Source organism: Cricetulus griseus, chromosome 6 (assembly GCF_003668045.3).
Source record: "Cricetulus griseus strain 17A/GY chromosome 6, alternate assembly CriGri-PICRH-1.0, whole genome shotgun sequence".
Lineage (NCBI taxonomy): Eukaryota > Metazoa > Chordata > Mammalia > Rodentia > Cricetidae > Cricetulus > Cricetulus griseus.
This window is the reverse complement of record NC_048599.1, coordinates 17,677,978-17,701,134: the sequence shown is the minus strand read 5'-3', so window position 1 is coordinate 17,701,134 and position 23,157 is coordinate 17,677,978. Positions and strand designations below refer to the sequence as shown.

Here is a 23,157-nt window from a genome sequence, read left to right as displayed (position 1 = left end):
TTGCATGGGAAAGAAAAAAGTTCTTACTCCCTCAGGCCTCATACAATGATAATCAAATCTGTACGAACTGTAAGTGAATGTGAAAATAAATTAGCAGCCTGGGAGAACTCATCTTGATATTTGTACAAGGTGACACTAGGGGAATTTTCTTCTTACCTGAGGAGAGACATTGGAGCCCCCAGAAGGGCACTAACAATAGATGCATGTGATAAAACTCAAAGGACAGAAGGGAGTCTTGGAGGTAGAGAGATGCCTGAGATGGTAGAGGGAGCCCTAGTAAACAAAATTCACTCAGATCTAGTAGCAGTCATGGGCAGACAAACTGGGAATGATGCTTGACTCTTGAGACAGACAAGTGCCAGGAAGGGGCACTTATCAGATGGATGATTTCCAGTTTGCTGCAATAAATCTAGATTCCAAATGTCCAGTTGGGTACCCATTTAACTTCCAAAGGGCTGCTGCAGAGTTAATAAAAATCAGAAATATGTCCCTGATACTGGACTATGGCAATGTGTCAGCAAAAGGATTATTATGGGGTCTTTAGTTCACGTGTTCTTTCTGTTACTTGGCTCAGGCACTGGTGTGTGAGGCAGATCACCAACAGTTTCCTGAGGCCTCTCAATGGTGCTAGATGACAACATTTGGAAGAACTACTACTTTTCATATAAGGACAATGCACAGTGATGACCAGGTATCCCTTCACCAGATCTCCAAGTAGGATAGGGGGAAACACTGAAGCCAAGATTTCTTCATAGGATGAAATCATTAAAGGTGAGATTCCATGGAATATTCTGGCAGTCCATCCATCCATCCATCCATCCATCCATCCATCCATCCACCCATCCATCCACAGACATAGAACCTCTTTGTGAGACCCAGTGAGGATGTGGTAGGGGTACAATCATCTTAGTTCATGTCTGAGGCATGGCAGGTACTTGATAATGGAAAGCCCTCACTCAATATTTATCACGGGAACTGAATAGCTAGCCGCTGTAAGAGTGGGCCTGGGTATATGAGAATTTGTGGGCAAAGCTTAGATATTATTGGAATGTATAAGAGTCACTACGGACAACCTCACATACTCCAGTTCTCCGTTGCATAACATATTAAACAGATGCTGGCTCATTCCTTTTGAAGTTATCTGTTATCATGTGATCAGCCTCCTGCTCTTCAAAGTGCTATGTGTTTGTGTAGAAACTTCTTGAGGTAGTGCCTATTCACCACATTTCTCCTTCTCTAACTTGAAAATTGTATTGGAATAGAAAACCCGCCATCCTGAGCCCCCAGTGCCTCTGAGAAGCACATCCCTTCTGCCGATATATTTTTGAAGGTTCACTTATTTTCATTTTATGTGTGTAAATGTTTCCTTGCACAAATGTATGGATAACACATGTGAACAATGCCCATGGAAGTCAGGAGGAGGTATCGAGTCCCCGGAATCTGGAGTTGCAGATGGCTGTGTGGAACCATGGGAGTGCATGCGCCTAATCTTAGGGCCTACACAACAGCAGCCAATGTTCTTAGCCACTGAGCCTTTTTCTAACCCCTTGCTGGCTCATTTTGGATAAGAAGCAGAACTGTAACATATATTTTCTGGTAATAGCACTGAGATTTTATTGCTCAGTATTATAGAGCTACTAGTTTATCTTAACTAATATAGATGTTTTTATATAACAGCTTAATAGGGCATTCAACACTCTGCCATATGGACATCTTAGTGATCAACTCTAACCTATTTGATCTAGGGTCTTGCTCATACAATGGTCCATCTGAGATTTTGTATATGACATTTTGATAATCACTAACAAAGGAATCAAAATATGAGGTGGAAAACAAGCAAAAAAAATAAGCAAACTATTCAAAGGTTAGATGTCAGGCTGGAAACCATGGGCCAAGAAAGAGTGGAGCCAGTCTTTAACCCTAGAGCACAAATGGGCTTTGGGAGCCCATTCCCTATGGATACTATTGCAGCCTGGATACATCAAGGAGGGCCCAGGCCCTCCCACAAATGATATAACAGACTTTGAAGGTCCCTGGTGGAGGGCCTCACTATCCCTGGGGAGGAGTTTAAGGATGGGCTGGGGAAGGGTTGGTGGGGAACATGGGAGGATGGGAGGGTAAGGGAATGGAGGGATGGATATGTAAATATGAGTAGTAATTAAAGAATTTAAATAAAACAAAGAAAAAAGAAGTTAAAATAAGAAGTAAGTCTGGAGCAGATCATGCATTAGTTCAGAAAAGTGGTTGGATGTAGGCAAGAGTCCAGGACTTGCCTGGAATTAGGTAGGGATGTGCTTCTATATAGAGGTTACTGGACAGACTGGGATATACCAGACAAAGATGCTCTACCCATCCCTCCCTCAGCAAAGAAAAAACAGCAAAAGGGAAAAGAATAAGCACTACAACTGTGATTCAACATTTTGCTTTATAGTATACTGTATCGTTTCCTCTCCACCAAAATTTTGAGATGTAGATCATTAACCATACAATATATCTTCAGAGAGTTAAGAAGAACCATAATTCAAAGCCAAGTCTGTCTGACGTACAACGCTCAGTGATTTCTATCCTACTAAGTCTCAAAAACACATCCACATGCAAACATTCTTTTCACAGTGCTTGGATGCAGCTAAATATAATCTCTTCCAATTCATTCAGAGGCATAGAATTGCCCCCTAACCCAGCCCTACCTAGATGATCCCAACTATTATTATGTGATTATACCACAAACATGGTGATCCATTCAACATAGCATCTGGCTTCCCACTGCTCTCAAGAGGCAATTGAGTTCAAGTGCTGGAAGAAGAAGAAAAAGAGAACAAGTACTCTCTTGCCTCCTGCTTCTCTTATTCAGCTCAGCATTCTGCAGAGGCATCATCCAGGTTAAATGCACCCTCCATGACAGAAAGGATATGGCAGGAAAGAGTTTTCCCTAAGTAAACAGACAGGCACACAGGCATTGCCCAACACAACATGGCTTCTAATAGATATTTGCAAGAATTTGCCACATTTGTTTTGCATCCAACCCTTAATTATGGTCCTTTCAACTTCCCAATCATGGATAATGGTGGTGGGGATGCAGAGAACCAGAGATTCAGCAGCACTAGTTCTGAGAAAGTGAGAGAAAGGGACAATGAAACTGCTACCCACCTGCTGTTTATCACTGAGACAGCCACTTTGGGTGTTGTTAGGAGGGTCTAGAGGAAATCAAGGCTGTCCAGGCTTGGGAAATGAGACACCTGGGTGGAAAGTGTAACTACCAGAGTGGAAGGAAGGTCCTTTAGGGTTCATCTGTCCATGATGAAATGGCTTAGAACCACAAATCTCAGTCTACAACAAATGGAAATTCCAACTATAGTGACATAACTTTAAATGCCTTTTATTATCAAGATCTTTTTTTTTCTTAGCCATCCCATGAAATGACTATTAAGCATGGATTACCAATTCAACTCATAAATGAGGAAACTGAGACTCAGTTATATTAAAAAAAATCATACTGTATTAATTAATCAACTAATGACTTTGAGTGCCTAATCTAGGTTTAAGATTGAACACAGTATAGGAAATACAGCACAAAAAATCTCCAAACAAAACCCCAAAACATAAGAACAACCAAATAAGACAAACAGCAGCAGCATAGCAATAAAAGCTGAGACAGAGTTCTTCAATGTGGGTCCTCTCAGTGTACCTGGAAAGGCACACGGTATACAAAAATACATGGAAATTTAAAATAACCAGAATTATGAAAGAAATTAGGATATTAATACTGTTGTGGGATTCTAGGTGACCTGACTGAGAGGACTGGTCATTGAAACCTAAGCCTAAAATCAAGATCCTGTACAGACAGTAAAAGAGAGATCCGGCCTTTATCAAGGCTTCAAAGTGAGAAATATATCTTGAAATATATGATAATTTCTTAGGAAATGTTCAAGATAGAAGTAATTAAAATGTATCCAGACTTTGTATTGGTTTGGGAAGCCTCTTTTAAAGAAGTCTTTGGAAGAGAGCAGCCTAACACCAGATAACAAAGAAACCGTGATGAAAGAGATGTAAGGGACAGGGGAGTTGCATGTTACATCCCAAGGCCAAAGTTGGGAGTGGATGCTACACATTACCTCCTCTGAAATGTTGACAGAAAAAGATTTGATTTGTTCAAGGCAACCAAAGTGATTAGGAGATAAGAGGTAGGAAGAAATAACTGGTTGTTATATAAGTAAAAATGTTCTAATCATTTTCCTGTGCCATGAAGGAATCAACCAACTTTCATTCCATAGAATTGCAGTAATCACAGGGACACCCTGCTGAGAAAGCTTCATTGGATGTTTCCTTCTTCTTCTTCTCTCTTCTGGTCTAGATTATACAACACTTCCAACTCTATCCAACTCTAAAGTGTCATTATATAGCTTTATCTAAAACATATGGTTACAATATGGATTGACTCACAAGAAGCCTAGGCGATGACATTCAATGGTGAAATGGCTTAGAAGCACAACTCCCACTCTACAACAAATGGAAATTCTGACTATGGTGATGTAACTTTAAATGCTTTTATTATCAACAACACATCAAGAAGCAAACACTAAACCACTAATCAGGCAAAATTTCAATTTAAATACTAGAGGATAACTCAAATTTCATACAAATACATGAAGAAAAATCTTATGTATTGCCATGCTCAAATTTTCTATAGAATGCCTGGTTCTGGGAAAACATACACCACTCATATACCCCTATACAACTTAAAGCTATCTTTATACCCAGCCAGCACTTGACGAATGAATCCACACTTCTAAAACCAGTAATTTGTCAGTTGGTAAGTTATTTTCCTTATTTATTTTGGTTTCTTCCCCTTTAGAATATAAACATTATGCAGGCAGCCTTTTGTGGGCTCACTGAAGATTTCTAGAACTTTTTTTTGCCTTTGTGACAAATACTGTGTGCTTGATAGATGTGCTTTTAATTAATCAACCGTATCTAATGTGTTTAATAGCTTAATTAAAGTCACACAGCCACCAGGGTTTTGCATGAAGGCAGTCTGACTTTAAAGGCTGATTTACCATCATCTGTTAAGCTGATAAACTATCCTAATATCCACAGAATGGAGATTCCTGGATTCTAAATTCTCTCACTGTGTCCTGAACAAAGCTTGCAGGTAGGATATTGAGGGATGAAATGGGCTGATAGTAAATTATTCAGCCTGGACCACAACCATTCCTTAACAAGTGCCTATCCACGACACCCTCCCAATTTGCTTTCATTCCAAACAACATTGATTCATCGTTTTCTTTAAACATTGAAAGGATGCAGGTCTACTGAGTTCTGCTTTTTACTTTATCAAAGCCATTGTCTCCTTTTATGAAAGGATAACATTACCTTCTGTTTACATTACAAAGTCTAATGTTTTCTTCCTCCATACAAGTTGCTGATTTTCATGTTTCTTTATAATTTCCTTTGTCTTTCCTGTATTTCTTTGTATATTGTTAATATTTCATTTGCTATTATTGGAAGGCCATCTGTGTGTTTCCAAGCTATACTTCAAAAATTCCCAGTATCTAGAGTTAAATGGTAGTTTTTTTTTTTTTTGCTTTTGCCTTACATGAGAAAATTAGAGTTTTGCTCACATATTTCAGTCCCCAACCCTTCTTCAGTTTCTTACTAACATGACAGTGAAATTTGGACCCAAATCACAATTGTTAATTTTTACATTGTGCATCTCCTCTTTAAGTAATTGTTTTTTTACATTAACCTTCTGTTTTGCAGAGTATTTGCAATGGTTATTTAGCATTAATGCAGTGTCTAATTAGTTTCCTGCTCATTGTGGGTCTTTTATTCCATTCTTCTCTATTCTTGGCTTCTTTGTGTTGATTCATTGCTAGTCAATTGTTCTTTGAATGATTTATTAGAAGCAGGGCATGGAGGTGGCTCTGTGTACCAAGGAGCAGTCTTTCTGATGTATCTGCCCAAGAACAATGACTGTGGCTGGTTGGAGGTTGTGGCTGATCACTCTCCAAAGCCCTCCTGGTTTAACTGCATTGTCCTTTGGCCTCTATGATACAGAGAGTAGGAAAGGAGCCAGGCAGAGATTTGTTAGAGTGGGAATAGCTGTTCTGTTCCTATGACCTTTTTGCTCATTTTTTTTTTTCGGTACAACTTAATACTAAAGACAGTAATTTTAAGCAGTGTGTGCCTTCTTTGCCAGAAAAAATTCAGTCTGAGTGTCCACATCGAACTGCTTTTCCTTTCTCTGTTTTTGTGAGTCCAACTGCACCCTCAGACAATCTTGCATAAGCATGCATCCAATTCTCTTCCTGCTGTCTTGGCTAGAAACTATAATTCCACAATGGCAGAGCAGATGATGTGGAATGGAAGGCACAGTAATTCACGGCCTTGTTCCTCTTGGAACTGCCCCTAGTGCAAGGCAGCTTGAGTACCTGACATGGTTTTTCTATGTATCAAAACCCCATGCCTTCCAGAGAAGGGGCTATGCTGTGATATTTGGGGAGAAAACCATCCGCTAGATGCTTCGTGTCACCTGTCATCCCTTTCACGGCCAATCATTCTTGGGTTAGTAAAACACCTGGGATAATTAGTCTCCAGTAGTCTTGGTGCACTGATAGCTCTCTGAGAAGTATGTGTGTGGGGATATGGTAATGTGAGACAGGGCATAGGCATCTCATCCTTGTTAGCAGAGAGGAAACACAACCCTATTTCTCCCTATGTGCTGAGAGCCGAGAAAGCCACACATTATCAGAGAGTTTTGCTGAAGCAGTGCAGAGGCCAGCATGGGATTCAAGGATCTGAAAGCAAGATGGGCCCCCAGATGCTTTGGTCCATGTTTATGTCTTCATGCTCAATACATCAGAGTGCTTCGTGCAGAGTAGGGACCAGATGGACAGGTAGAAGGCAGTCTGGAAGCTTCTCTTTGAAGCTTTATATTCTCAGTGAGAAGTGTTGCTTGAACCAGTAATAAATGCAGAACTGAAATATCAAAGTGGAATTTAAATGGGCATGTGGACACTCTAAATGTTAATTAGTTCCTCAGTCCAGGGTTTTTTCCCCTCAGGCAGTGATTGCCACCAACAGACTAAACTGTTCTACGTACATGCCACCAATCTTGTTTTGGTCTCAATCCTTATTTGCAGTGAGCTGTCACTTCTGCAGACTCAGTTCATGATGTGGCATACTCCAGGCTTCTTCCTATATCCATAATCTGCTGTAGGGCACATACTAACCGCAATATGAACCACAGGGATTAACACCATAGTGGTCATCATATGTTGATGAATACATTATGAAAGCCTGGGATATGTCTATGAAAGTACCCTGAATGGGAAAATACTAAGTTCTAAGAAGTATTAGCAGATAAGAAGACCAGATGGGTATGATTTAAGAATCAGTAAGTGGGTTGCCGTAAAGATTGTATGCAATAGAAACATACACCCTAAAGGCGACTATATTGGTTCTACAAACCCCCCAAAGTATAATCGAAGAACACTGGGGAGAAGCTACTGTCAAAGAAATATTAAGTAATTACACATTACAAAGTTTTCTTAGCATCACGAACCCCACGTTGCCACTCCCAAATGAGCAAAGTAAGTTCTCTGTCATTGAGGGCATTCAAAATAAGCACTGATAAGTGCTGATCATAATGTGGCAATGGTAACTGAAGTGTGTACTATGCAGGGGTGGGTGGGGATGAGTAGAAAAGTGATGGATGCTTTTGTGATGTTCCCAGACTTGTGAATGTGTGATGTTGATTGATACAACTACCAGACCAAGGGAACACTTGCGACAAAAACAGCCACTTTGTTTTTAAGATAAAATTTTGTTTTGAATGTGACTCACGGCCATGATAAGAGGAATGATTGCAAAGGTGAACTGAAACACATTCCTTCTACATCCAAACACTTATAGACATCAGTACTACAGATAAAGGAATCACAACTCAGGCCTAGTGATTTTTCTCAAGTGTAGCACCTTTTCCATACTTCAATACAAGTTTACAAATGTTTTTCCATAGAAGACATACGAATAAATGCTTTAGGCCTTGTGACTATAGAGTATCTATTGCAACTCCCCAACTTTACTCTTAAGCATCAAAGCAAACATCAGTACTATGCAAACGAATAGGCAATGTGGCACTAAAAACCAAAACCAAAGATCAAGTAATTAAAAAAAAAATCAACCTTATTTCCACAGCTTAAAAGACATGAGGTCTGGACTTTGCTCATGGGCCTCAGTTTATTAACTTCTGTAAAGTCTCACAGACTTCACACTTGAGAAGGGGGGAAATCCAAACCAAGGAAGTAATGACCTACTTACTCCATTTGCTTTGCTGAGTGCCTGGAAGTAGATGCTGTAGCTCTTCAATGGGGAGAGGGGAGGGTTCCAGTAGCCATTGTAAGTCTTGTTGTCTCCCACTGTAAATGGCTGAGTGACAGGCAGGTTGGCGGGCTTCAGCTCGGCAGCAAAGTAGTGGAGAGAATCAAGGTTGGAGGCATTCCTGTAGCTCACAGGTACAGAGAAACACTCGATGATGTCAGCTGCTCTCCGGGACTTCTGAAGACGCTCCTCTTTAACAACTAGCTGGTAAACACTGGAAAAGAAAGACAAGAGGTAGATGAGTCCCTCTGTGGACAGATAAGCTCACTAGCATTCATTGTGTTTGTATAACTCCCCTGTGATATATACACTGATATCACTTCTGTCTGGTAAAAAAAAAAAAATACCCTAACTCCAGTTTCAGATTTTCAAACCCATTGCTTTGTAGGAATCTATGTCCATGCAAAGATCTCAATACTAGTTCACACAAGACACATCCAAAATCCATCTCAGCAGCAATCTCTATAAACCTGCTGCCCCTTCTTGGTGGCTTCCGTTTTTGAAGCATACTACCACCATCTGACAGGTGCCCAAATCCTAAATCTGGCTTATTCTCAGGTCTGACCTACTTATCTCTCACTCTTCACCCCAACCAACAAGCTCTGTGGCGTGGGACTCAGCAGTGTTACACCTGCCACAGTCTTCTTTACTTCTTCCCATTGCTGATGCTTAGGCCAGGCACTTTCCCACATCAGCTGGGCTTTTCTGCCCTCAATTTATTTGATCATGCTGTCTGTCTATCCCCTTTGCTTCCAATCATATGATACCATCTCTCTTCAAGCACTTCCACAGTTTCTCTTTTGTCCAAATTTTACATCCTAAATTCTTCACACTGGCAGCTGAAGTCTTCTATGCTTAGTTTCTGCTTTCCTTTCAGGCAATCATCTCATGATGCCCATGAATCCCAACAGCTCCAGACACCCAGCTACTATATAAGTATCCTATGACTGGCCATCTCCACCACTAGCTAGTCCTTCCTCTATTTGAAACACCCACCAATGCTAACCACCTCTGCCTATAAAAGATTTCCAATAATACTGATGTCTTTCTTATATTTACTCCATGAAGCCTGTCTAGATCTGTCCAGAATGAGTTATTCCCAACTCACTCATCACTGTCCAGTTGATTCTGCAAAAACATAAGATGGGACATGTGACTTGCTGACTCTATTGCATCCTTGATAAAAGTGTGTCTTAGTTATCTCTGAATCACTCTATCTTCTTCCTCATCACACACATGCACACAGTGCCCAGGAACAAGTGTGACTCTAAATGATCAATGAACATTTGTTGAAATGAATCAAAGTGGATTGAATTAATGTTGAAAGCCAGCATGAAGCCAAAATCTGGATGGATACAGAAATTCTAATCAGGGTAAACAGTAATTCCCAGAAGAGTCTGCCAAGTAATTTCATATCATCCCCTTTGACTATAAGACTATAAGGAGGTGCCAGTGTGTGCATAGAGATGACAGCCTTTATTGAATTACAACCATATGCCAAGTATGTAGATTCTCTTTGTGGAAGTTACTCAAAAGTTTGTGAATTGGGTAAAAAGCCCTTATCCTTGAAATGTTCAGTGTGTCCTTCTCTTGAGCAGACACCTTTTAGAAGGATTCTATTGCATTCTGACATGCATGGTCTAAGGCAGAAGACCAAATGTCCAAAGAGTATGAAAACATTTATGTGAATTAATGAGGTGATTATAGATTGTGCTCATTGTTTAAACTTAACATAGCACATGCTTTATGTAAACAGATTAGCGTAGGCTTCAACCCTCTGCTTAGATTATCCATCCAAGGACACCAGATTACAAAACATAATTTGTAAGACACAAAGCCAGGACTATTTCATTAAGTTGAATGAAGGTTGTGAAGGATCTCCTCTAGAGAACATGTAGCATCATTGATGGGTCAGACATTCCTTGATTTTCTCTGAACATAAGGATGCTTCCTCATGCAAATAAGGAAGGAATGCATGTGAGTGCATGACACATTTGGATGAATAAGAAGTTTGGGTGGACAAAAGCATGACTGTTGTCTTTTGTGCACCTCTGAAGGAGAGATAGCCCAGAGTGCTTATGAGTGACAGGAATGAATGTTGCCATTGGTACAGGAAGCACACACTGCATCTGAGCATCACAACATCCAAATGAGGGGCTGCAGCACCTGAGTGTCTCACTCTAAATGAAAGTAATGTCCAGAGCTTGTGAGATAGCTCAGGGTGCTAGAGCACTTGACAGCATGCCTGCTGACTTGAGTTTGAGCTTTGGAACCCATGTAAAGATGGAAGGGGAAAACTGACTCCTGGAAGTTGTCCTCTGACACCCCCATCACCTATTATGCACATGCAGATCAATGACTTAATCAATAAAAAATAATACAACACACATATAAATGCAGGTGAGTATTTGGGATCCAAAAGAATGACCTCTGAGCATGCATAGTGGCTTAAGATTTCCACATGACTGTGCATGTATGAGAGCCTTCTATGTCTATAAGGCCATCTGAAGACAGTCTATGCATAAGTGTGATTTAAACTCACTCCATCCTTATATATGGAGTCTTTCTTGAATGAAAACCCTTATGTTTATCAGCTAAACTTAATAACGATGTTGCACACTGAATTAGGTGACTGGACTTTCTATTCAGCCCCCCATATCCTCCTGATCAGTGACCAACAGACACTCCTAAGAATTGAAAGGGTCCCTGCTTTCTCCTAAGATCTAATCTGTTCCTTACCTCTTGTGTTTTTAACAGTGTTCCCAACATGAGACCTTTGCTTTGGTTTCTTAGCTAACCTTCTTATTCTACATTGGATCCCTTCAATAACCTTGGTTAGTCATTTGAAACCCCAAAGCTTTTGGAGATTCTCAGCAGTAGGACCTTCCTTCTACAATCTCTCTCTCTCTCTCTCTCTCTCTCTCTCTCTCTCTCTCTCTGTCTTATTTATTTACGTTTTTACATACTGATGGCAGTTTCCATTCCCTCTTCTCCTCCAAGTCCCTCCCCCACCTCCCTTCTTTCCTCCCCCATCCACTCCTCCTCCTCCTGTTTCTCTTCAGAAAAGGATGGATACCGCCAACCATGATATATTGAGTTGCAGTGAGACTAAGTACTTCCTTGTCTATTAAGGCTAGACAAAGCAACCTGGTACAAGGAAAAGGTCAGAAAGGTAGGCAACAGAGTCAGAGACAGCCCTGGCTCCCACTGTTAGGAGTCTCATAAGAAGACCAACTTACACAATTGTAACATAATTACAGAGGGCCCCTAGGTCAGTCCCATGCAGGCTCCCTGGTTGTCAGTTAAGTCTCTGTGAACCCCTATGAGTCCAGGTTAGTTGATTCTGTTGGTTCTGTATCCTTGACTTTTCAGTGATGGGCTAGATCATGAGGAACCCAGGGCTGGTTTCATGTACCTGCCCACAACTGTCATGAGAGTATAGCTGTGATGAGCCAAGAAAAAAGGTGATGGCTTAATTTGGGACATTTGATTGTTCAAGGCTGTTGGGAGAAAGCATAGCATCTACACAGGCTTAGTCTCATCATCTCTTATCTGGCTGTTAAGTTTGGTTGAATTGACAAGCAGATCTGTAATAATCAGGTTGAAGGGATAAAGATAAACTTGAGAGGTTCCGTGATCTATGAGTGTCAATTCAGCAAAAGCAGCTCAGACCTCCTTCACAGCTCAGTTCCTTTTAAAAAATGTTCTTTCCCCCCAAACCAACATAATTCACAAAGGGCCACCTGAGCAGTTTTTAAAGTTGGTAGCCTGAACTGCTTAGTTTGTATCCCACCTTGTATGAAATCACAAAGAGGGAGAGAATAAGGGCACTTTGGAGGTTAAGCTGTGGAGTCAACATATGGTACACATATGACTGGAATTACTGTGCCGAAGCAGATTCAGCAGTTCCCACAGGCCCACCGCATCTGCAGCTTATCCATTCAGATATAAACTGCAAGTGTCACCAGAAAGCCATAAGCCTTTTTGTCAGATGAATCTGCCTGCCTGTGCATCCAGCTCCTCCTCACAGCCAAGGGAGAGAGAGGAGCACAGTGGTACACAGAGAAGTGGCAGAGGAGAGAAACAGGAGCAGGTGCATTGTTTCTGTTTCCTCCAGCCACTTTATTCTCACCATTCTCTTAGAAATACATCTATCAAGAACATACTCCTTTCGTTTCTCTGGTAATGATAAATGCATACCTAAATGAGAACAATCTGCTCCAAAGTTATATCCCCAGCCCCAGAGAAGAATGTTTCAATACACTATTCAGGGTTGTTTGGAGGAGGGACATTTTAACATGAAAATCCTAGTGTCTTAATAAAAGATGAAAAGAAAATAGCTCAAGATGCATTTACTCATGCAGTTTCCCAACTATGCTGATTTCTGTATCTTCCAATGAGAAGATGGGCATTTTTGATGTTTTTTGTATGGCTTGCCCTGGGAGTCTTCCCATGAGGGCCCCGAAGGTCATACTGTGTGCCAACTCCACCTTTACTCTAAAGTAGCTGCTATAATGCCTGCAAGAGTGAGAGACTTCAGTTTTAGTATCTCATCCCATTGAAGGTAAGGACATTCCACTCTGGTACCAGGTCCCAAGATCTTTTGTGTCCAAGGATGATTTCCTCAGACATCATTTGAGGTAGAATATACAAGACTCCTCCAGAAGCTTTGGGAAACCTAGCCACTTGGTCACCTTGCTGTCTGTGATATCAAAGCAAAGAGTTTAGATACATCTCTCACACCTGATTCCTGTGATGAGACAGCCAACTTTCTATTGTTAACAAATCCAGGGCCCCTTTTCTGTATGTGGGGCAGATGCCTACAGGCAGATGCAATACCCATTTGAGATGTTGATTCAGCTAACAGATGGAGAGTAGGCTTCAGTTCCCAGGTGAACATTGCCCAACTCTAGGCAGGTGCACATTTTGGTTTGCGCTCTCCCAGAAAAAGACATGTGTGAGCACATATTCCTCCAGGGACTGGCTCCAAGTTAAATGATGTGTTATAGAAATGGTTCCAAGAGAAACGGTAAGGGAAGGAAACAGGAGAGAAAAGTGGGTGAGCCAATCAGGGGCGTGATATCAGGTGAAATCCTGCAATCCCAAGCCAAGGGCTTTGAATGTCCAGCTGCAAATCTGTTATCAGCCCTGGGCTTTCTCAGGGTTTCCCAACCATTTATTTGGGTCACTCATTGAGTCCCTAGGTACCTAATAACTGCCCTCCAAAGCTGGTCACATCTGAGAATCATTGCATCAATGCACACAGCATCTGGGAGACTGGCATAGCATAGGAAAGGGGACACAGTGGATCTATGGGGAACAACTCTGTGCCCTACAGGTTGCTTTTAAACAGTGTCCACATGGTGTAAGTGACACAGTGATCAATGCAGAGAGCACAGGCTAGAACCTGTACAGTGTGGCACTGTGATTTGTTCTTCTCTTCTCTCCTGTCTTCTCCACTCCTTTTCTCTCCTCTTTATCCCTTTCCTTCTTCCTTCCTTCCTTTTTTTTGAGGCAGGGTTTTCTGTAGTTTAAGCTGGCCTTGAACTCAGCACATAGATAAGGATGACTTTAAATTATTGATCCTCTTATATGTATCTCCCAAGTGTTCATTTATCTGCACATGTATTTACATGTATGTAGAGGTCAGAATTTGACATAAAATGTCTTCCTCATTAGTTCTTTACTTCATTTTTTTTTAGACAAAGTCCTATATAAATTTGCTAGCCAACTAGCCCCTGAAATCAGCATTGAATCTGGACTCTAATACAAAGTCATCTCTGAAACAGAGTGGAGACAGTGGAGATGACCTGGGGCCTTGCTATCTTTCTCTAGGCAAGGGGTGATGAAACTCTCAGGTATATCTCATAACTTCTGTGTCTTTTATAATGGTTTCTATAAATGATAAGATGGCTATAGGAATGTTACGACTAATTTCCTTCTCATCCTCATGTGGTCATGCTGAAATAAATCTACTTTTTCCAATTTTGAAGACAAGGGAACTAAGGAAGTAGGTCTATACACCTGAAGATCTCATAACATTGAGACTTGGTGAAATCAGAGTTATAGTTTGGCAAGGTATTGTCAAACTTTTCCCAGTTCCATACAGCAGAGTCACATGATAACTATAAAAACTCAGTGTGGTTTTCCTACCACCTCAAGAGAGGGCAAGGTAAGGTCACATCAGATTCTTAAGAGGCTACTTTGCTCAGTAGCTCTCACCCATGACTTCACGTTATAATCACCTACAGGTTAAAAAGATTATTCCTTGGCCCCACTCCAGGCAAACTGAACCAGAATCTGTACGGATGGGATGTCAGCCTTAATATTAAGCTTTCAAAGTATATAGCTATGAAGCTAAAACTCAGGTGATTCCAGCATTTGCTTTTTTTTATACCCAGTAGGAGGATCCCCTTCTAGCATTCTCAGTCACTTAAAATCACCAATGTGGGGCATTCCAGGTTTACTGAAACTTCAATTCACAGCTACCAGTCTTTGTTCATCACACCTTGGGTCATTGTCCTGCTTTATTTCCTCTATAACTTCTATCACAAGTGAAACCTCTTGTCTGATGGTCTCTTTATATCTTGGCTCCTGTACCCACATAGATTGGGAACCTACCCTGTTTGAGGCCTTTCTGTCTCCTCCATCATCTTTAAGACCCTGCTAGCATAAAACATGTCAACAAAGTATTTCTAAAAGAAATGAATTGTGAGATTTGGCAGCTCACACCTTCAATCTAGGTGCTTAGGAGGCCTAGACAGGAGGGTCAATTCAAGGCAAGGATCAGCTATGTGGCAGGTTTGAGGCCAGCCTAGGCTACATAAGACCTTTTCTTAAGACACCAAATAAACAAAAAACAAATTTGCATAACAAAAATTTTAACTTTAAATAGTTAAATTGATTTTAAAATCAATCCTTGTTTTGCCTTTCCTTCCATCATGTTCTGTTCCCTCTCTTCTTTCTTTGAGAGAATCACACTACTTACCGCAGGGTGGCCTGCAACTCAGAATCCTTCAGGAGCAGGTCCCTAGGACCTAAGATTACTGGAGATTGCCACCACATTTTGCTTCTCACATAAGTTTCAATATTGCATTTCCATCTACACACAGTGTTCCCATGACCCTTCTGCACTCTGAGAATTACTCATCCTGTCAAGAAAGCCACAGACCAAATGCCACTCTCTCTGAGGAACTTCTTTTTACTGGAATGAGAGTGAATTTCTCCTTCCTTTGTATACCATAGGTCTCTGTCAACATTCTTTTCCTAGTTCTCAGTGCCATTACTAAAAATATGGCTTCATCTACAGAAAACATTTAGTGAGCACTTAATTAAATTCCACATATGTGTGTCCACATATGCTATTACCTCATTTGCCCTTCACAGAAACTCTGTCAGATAGATATTATCATTTACATTTGATAAAATCAGGAAACAGAAGCATAAATGGTCACCATCTCTTATGGAGATGGTGCTGTTTGTGTGCTTGAGCTAACATTTGAACAGAGGCAGATTCCAGAAGCCTCAGTCTTAATTATAGCATTCTGTCACAATGAAATTGTTTGCCCTATCACGCCACACACTTTGGCTTTTAAAATAACTACTTGTGTTGAGAAAAACACAATAACATGTTGTACATTTTGGAAAGTGAAAGAAAGAGAAAATGGGTTTCTGATGGGAAAGTACTTCTGTGTGTATGTTTATCTTATTGATTGTTAAATAAAGTTCTGTTTGGCCAATGAAACAGCAAGTTAGACAGGACTAGGAGTCAAAGAGGATTCTGGGAAATGTAGTAGAGAAGTGGTGATCCAGGCAAGAAGTGACATAGCAAGGAGACTCATATTTAGCAAGGAGAAACAGGAAGTGGCCCCGTTTTCCCTTTGCTCCTCCAGCGGCACTATGTGAGCCACCGGCAAGAGAGGGTGCCAGCAGAAGGCATCCTCTATAAGATAAGTCTTATAAAATATATAGATTTGTGATAATTAAGACTGAGCTAGCAGATGAGAAATCCTAGTCATTGGCCAAGCAGCATTTGAACCTAATACAAGTTTCTGTGTATTAATTTGGGCCCTAACTCGGGAGGGCGGCTGGCGTAAAGCACACACCTGGCAGTGGGGATCAGCGGCTTTTGGCAGAAAGATTTATCATAACAGATTTCCCTTAACGAATTACTAAAACACAATTATTTAGGAAAATGTTGGTGAGTCTTTCAGTTTCTCTTTTTTTCCTGCATGAACAACCTCTGACTTACACTGAAAATCAACAGTGGAAAGTCTTTCATAGACATTCGTCTTACAGCCAACTTCATTAGATTGCACATATACTAATTTTCCTTATTCATGGTTTTGCTTTTAATGATCTCAATTAAACTTGATCAACTGTAGTCTGAAAATATTAAATCAAAAATTTTAGAAATAAATAATCCATGCATTTTAACTGTTCAGCATCCTAATTAGCATAATTAAATTTTGCACTGTCCCTATCCATTCCACCTAAAACATGAAGGTTTCCTTTATCTAGTATATCCACCCTATGCATGGTACCCACCCACCACTAAGCAACAGACAGCCATTTCAATGATAAGATCAACTGCCACATCACATGTGTTCAAGCAGCTTTAATTTTGCTTAGCACTAGAAACTTGAATGTGTCAAAGAGAAGCAGGTATGGAAGCAGGTATGTTGGCAGGAGTAGGAGACCAGCTGGTCATATAGCAACTATATTTAGGAATATTTAAATAGTAGTTCAGATTTGAACAAGTCTATGTAAAAAACAGGAGAAGAGTGAATGAATCCTTGTTACTCTGACATTAACTACTATGACAAATATTGAGTTAGGAACACATGATTAATACATTGGGTCATGGTTTGGGCAATGTCAGACAACCCTGGCTGAGAGGACATTGTGGAACAGAGGACCTCACATCATGGTGATTAGGGAGCAGAGAGAGAGAATGCTTGTGGATACTGGTTTTCTTCTGTTCTCTCTTTTATTCCATATAGACTCTCAGCCCATAGCATAATGCCCTTACATTCCAGGAAGGTATGTCTCCCCCAGTTAATCCTCCCTGGGAACATCACCATTTGACACACTCAGAGGCATGCTTCCTTAACCTAATAGCTACTCTCAGTCCAATCATGATGACAATCAAAAGTAACTATCAGAGTAATACAATTCCTATGCCTGGGTCCTAATATCAAACCCAAAGAAATATTACAATAAGAGACACTGGCAGCATTATTGCTGATAATGAATATATAACCAAATATTGGTAAATAGAACCTACTACTATGTAAAAAGGATTTTATATTATAGCTTAATGAAGTTTATTTCAGCAATGCCAGTTGGTTTAATATTGGAACTTTAATGAATGCAGTATAGCATATTAACAGAATAAAGGTCAGAAATCTCATAATCATCTCAACAGTTGCAGAAAAATGATAAAATATAATACATATTTATGATAAAATATCACAGAAAGGAAAAAGGAATAGAAAATAATTTTCAATTTGATAAATACCATCCACAAAACATGTAGAGTTAGCATCACACTCAAGGGCAAGAGACTGAATGCTTTTCTTCTAAAGTAAGGATATCTGATCAACATTACAGTGGAGAGTTTAGCTACTAGAGTAGGACAAATTTAACCTGTAATTATCTTAATTTATTGGTAACACCATGTATAGAAAGTAAGAAGGAAAACTCTTTATTGGAATATGATATGATTTTGTATAGGGAGAATTAAAGTGTTTTATATACACATACATACCACCTAGAACCAATAAATGATTTCAACAAATCAAAATATTCAACTGCAATATATAAAAGTAGAAGATGATTTCTTCACTGGAGAAAAGCATTCTTCAAATGAAATTAAGCAAACATTTTACTCATAACATCACAATACTAGCTGGGCGGTGGTAGTGCACACCTTTGATCCCAGCACTCAGGAGGCAGAGGCAGGCGGATCTCTGTGAGTTCGAGGCTAGCTTGATCTACAAAGCTACACAGAGAAACCCTGTCTCAAAAATCCAAACAAACAAAGAAACAACTCTCCCATCATTATACTAAGAAAAAACAACAAAATATATGAAATACTTCGATACTAAAAAGTAAAAAAAAATTAAGGAATATACAGGTAAATGGAGAGAGATTTCATGTTCATGTATTAAACAGTCAGTATTGTTAAGATTACAATTCTGTCCATCAGAATTTCACTTTCAGATCTGAAATGGCCCCAAAGGATCATGGGTCCAAGGATGGTCTCAAGGGGAGTTCAGCAATAAGACTTTGGTAAGGATAGTGGATCTGCCGTATTAGAGGACTGATCCATTGATGGATCAGTAATCTGATGGTGTTATTTAGAGATGGTGGGAACTTGACACCTAGAGAAGGAAGTAGAACACCGAGTGTGTGTCCTGAAAGGGAACATCTTGTCCCAGGCCTTTCTTGCTCTCTTTGCCTTCTGACCCTTTAGCCTAACACATGTCCCCTGCCATCTGCCATCAGCTTCACCAAAGGCTCAGAAGCAATTGTGCCAAATGACCATGAACTAAAACTGTTGTAATATTTTTAACAAAAGCAGCTCTAGAGATAAAGGCACCATGCAACTGAAGTCAAAGCAGAAAGGTTTTTATTAAGGGAAAAGGATTGTAAAAAGGAAAAAGGGGAGGTTAATTTTTATTTATTATGTACAGTGTTCTGCTTGGATGTATGCCAACAGGCCAGAAGAGGGCACCAGATCGCATTACAAGAAGATTGTGAGACATCATGTGGTTGCTGGGAATTGGTCCTCTGGAAGAACAGTTAGTGCTCTTAACCACAATCAGTCTACCACAAGATCCAGCAATTCCACTCTTAGGCATATACCCAAAAGATGCACATTCATACAACAAGAACATCTGTTCAACCATATTCAAAGCAGCATTATTTGTAATAGTCAGAACCTAGAAGCAACGTAGATGCCCCTCAACTGAAGAATGGATGGAGAAAATGTGGTACATTTACACAATGGAGTACTACTTAGCAGAAAAAAAAAATGGTATCTTGAAATTCACAGGCAAATGGATGAAACTAGAATAACCATCCTGAGTGAGGTAAACTAGTCACAAAAAGACAAACATGGTATGTACTCACTCATTATGGATTGTAGACATAGAACAAATGAGTAGCAGCCTATAATCCACACTACCAGAGAAGCTAGGAAACAAGGAAAACCCTAAGAGAGACATACATGGTCCCCTGGAGAAGGGGAAAGGGATAAGATCTCCTGAGCAAATTGGAGCATGGGGGGAGGGGAGAGGGAGTTAGAAGAAAGAGAAGAGGAGAAGAGGAGGGGAGAGGAGGACAAGAGAGAGCAGGGGAAGAATACAGGAGAGCAAGAAAAGAGGTACAATAATAGAGCGAGCCATTATAGGTTTAAAGAGAAATCTGGCACTAGGGAAATGTCCAGAGATCTACAAGGTTGACCTGAACTAACATTCGAAACAATAGTGGAAAGGCTACCTTAAAAGCCATTCTCCAATAATGAGATTGATGACTACATTATATGCCATCCTAGAGCCTTCATCCAGTAGCTGAAGGAAATAGAAGCAGACACCCACAGCTGAACACTGAGCTGAACTCTGGAATCCAGTTGCAAAGAGGGAGGAGTGATGACCAGGGGTCAAGATCAGGCTGGAGAAACCCACAGAAACAGATGATCTGAACAAGGGGTTGCTCATGAACCCCAGACTGACAGCTGGGAAACCAGCATAGGACTGTTCCAGACCCCCTGAATAAGGTCAGTTTGGAGGTCTGGTTAATCTCTGGGGCTTCTGGTAGTGGATGAGCATTTACCCCTAGTACATAAATGGACTTTGGGAACCCATTCCACATAGAGGGATGCTCTCTCAGCCTAGAAACACAGGGGAGGGTCTCGGCCCTGTTCCAAATGATATGACTGACTTTGAAGATCACCTATGAAGGTCTCACCCTCCCTAGGCAGCAGAAAGGGGATGGGATACAGGTCCCATGGGGGGGGGCAGGGGAATCAGGAGGGAGAGGAAATTTAAATTGACATGTAAAGCAAACTTGTTTCTAATTTAAATTTTAAAAAGGTAAAAAAAGGGGGGCAAGGGGAGGGGGAGAATGACCTCATGGGACAGGTACAGTGGAAGAGAGAAAGAGAGATGGGGAGACAGGGAGAAAGAGAAACAGACAGACAAAAGAAGGAAAGAAATAGAGAGAGGTGGATGAGAGGTAGGCAAGACCCTTTTAAAAGGGAACATAATGAATAGGCACAGGTGATGGTCTTAGTGGCAGCAGCTGAGGGCGTATCCTGTCAGAACTCCAAGGGCAGCCAGTACAAATTCCTAAACACTAATAAAACCTCCTAAAACTATGAACAACACTAAACTTTTCTTCCACAGTTAATCTCAGGTATTTTGCCACAGGAATAGAAAACCAAGTAACAGAAGAATTACCAGAGACTTTATATATCTAATAAATGGACCATTGCATATATATATATATATATATATATATATATATATATATATGACCAAATGCAATGGTCATAATAGACAAAAACACTTTGAAAAAAGCCAGAACAATATTGCAGAGCTAACAGTTCCTGATTTTATTAATTATGAAAATCAATACCATTAGATGCTGGCAGAAGGATATACATATAGATCAATGAAATAGAATTGATAGTTCTGAAATAAATTCCACATTTAGGATCCATTGATTCCTGACAAAGACAATTCAACAGTAATAAGACAGTCTTTTCAGCAAATGAGGGTAGGTCAATTGAATATCCACTTGCAAAAATTTAAATTTACACAGCCCACAAGAACTAACAGAAAATGGATTATAAACCTAAACGGATGAGCTAATACAATTAAACTTCCAGGATAAAAGAGAAATCTTCATGACCTTGGACTGGGGGAAGAATATATAAATGTATCACTGAGACAATGATCTGTTGCTGAGGAAAAAGATGCACTGTTATGATTAGATTACTGTAAAACTGGGATTAAAAACCCTATTATACCAGTTAAAACACAAGTCATATTTTAAAGAAAATATTTCTAACTCATATGAATGATAAGACATATGCATACCAATATATAGTGATCCATTACCATTTGATAAGAAGGCCAATAACCCCACTGAAAATGCAAAGAGACTTGAAATACAAATGACTAATAAGCTAATGAAAAGATGGCAAACATTAATCAGGAATTATTTATAAGGAACTACAAATCAATATAATGATGATAAGCTACTCTATCCTACCACTAGGATGCTATAGGTCAAAGGACAGACCACTGTTAGCTAGGATGGAAAAGCTAGGGCCATCATGCATGGCATAACCATTAGGGAACAAGTCTAGAAATCCTTTAAAAGTCAACATCAAATTACCATTATCCAGATAGTGTCCCTAGGTGTCTTTCCATGAGAAATAAAGACATGTAAGAACACAAAAGAGCATGTAACTGTTCACAGTGACATGGCAATGTAAAACAATCTACATACCCACCACTTAGCAAGTGGGTCAATGGTATGTATTGTGCATATAGCCACACCATATAGTGTTATTTGTAGCAGCAACAACCGAATCCCCTTGATATATTCTACATAGAAGGATCTCAGAAACACTATACTGAATAAGAGAAGTCTGATGCAAAGAATGCCTAATGTGTGATTCCATTCACAAGGATTGCCAATAAAAGACAAATTTATAAGGACAGAAATCATTTTTTGGGACTGGGAGTGGGAACAAGAATCAAGTGCATATTTATCATAAGACAAGGGGTCATATAATCAATTGGAAACATTCTAAGATGATTTGGGGGTGAAGGTTACCTACTATATCCATTCATTGGAAGTCACTGAGTTGTACACTTAGAATGGGTGAATTTTATGGAATATAAATTAAACTACCATAAGGATGTTAAATAAGAAACAATGGAATGTGTAATCCCAGATGTTCTTTCTCCCTTCCAAACTCTACGCGTTGGCTTCAACCATGTACAAATTTTAATGCAAAAATGCTGTGATAAATGATTTGTGTTACAGAACAAGATGGGCTTAGAAACAAGTTGAGTTCTTTAATCCCCAACAGAATATACCTTTGCAATTTCATTCCCCACATTAAAGGTCACTTGAAACTACAGAGCTGAAATTTACAATATGTCTTAGTTAGGCAACCTTTATTTCAAGACTGGTAAATCCTGGCTTTATTCTCTATTTGCCTAGTCCAAATAGCACTGAGAGGACACTGGGGAATTTGGGACAAGGTCTCTCCATGGGGGGGCATCTCGTGATTTCTGACTACCTCTGTGAACAATTTCGACATCTGCTTGTCTTTTATACACATAATTTATCAGATATTTATTGATTAGTTATCAGCTACAAATTGGAGAACATCCTGGATTCCCTGTCTTGGGGACTCAGAATCAAGATGGGTTAAACAAATACTCAAACTGTTTTCACTATGATGATTGAAGGCAGAAAGACAAAGTCTGCCAGGGAAGGGATCTGAGAAGAGGGAGCCTACAGTGTTCTGTCAAGACTAAATGCAATAATGGTCTGGAAAATGTTTTCTAGAAAGCCCTCTACATTGGTTGGCTGGAGCCACTTGCCATTGGTGAGTGTGTGATTACCATGCCACTTCATTAGACAACAGAGATGGAGTTGGTATTCTATTCAAACCCTTCACCTGTGATTGAACCACACTGATAGAATTAATACAACTGGATTTTGTATAGGAATTTAGAGGAATAAAAATAT

The 23,157-nt window shown here is 40.0% G+C and overlaps 1 protein-coding gene across 1 annotated transcript in view; it reads right to left on the bottom strand.

Annotated features, from left to right (window-relative positions):
• Ptprt (protein tyrosine phosphatase receptor type T) overlaps positions 1–23,157 on the bottom strand; it is a 783,865-nt gene that overhangs the window by 210,371 nt on the left and 550,337 nt on the right. Inside the window, exon 11 of the mRNA XM_035446780.1 lies at positions 8,320–8,593. Coding sequence (XP_035302671.1) covers positions 8,320–8,593 — 274 coding nt within the window. The remainder of the gene's footprint in view (positions 1–8,319; positions 8,594–23,157) is intronic.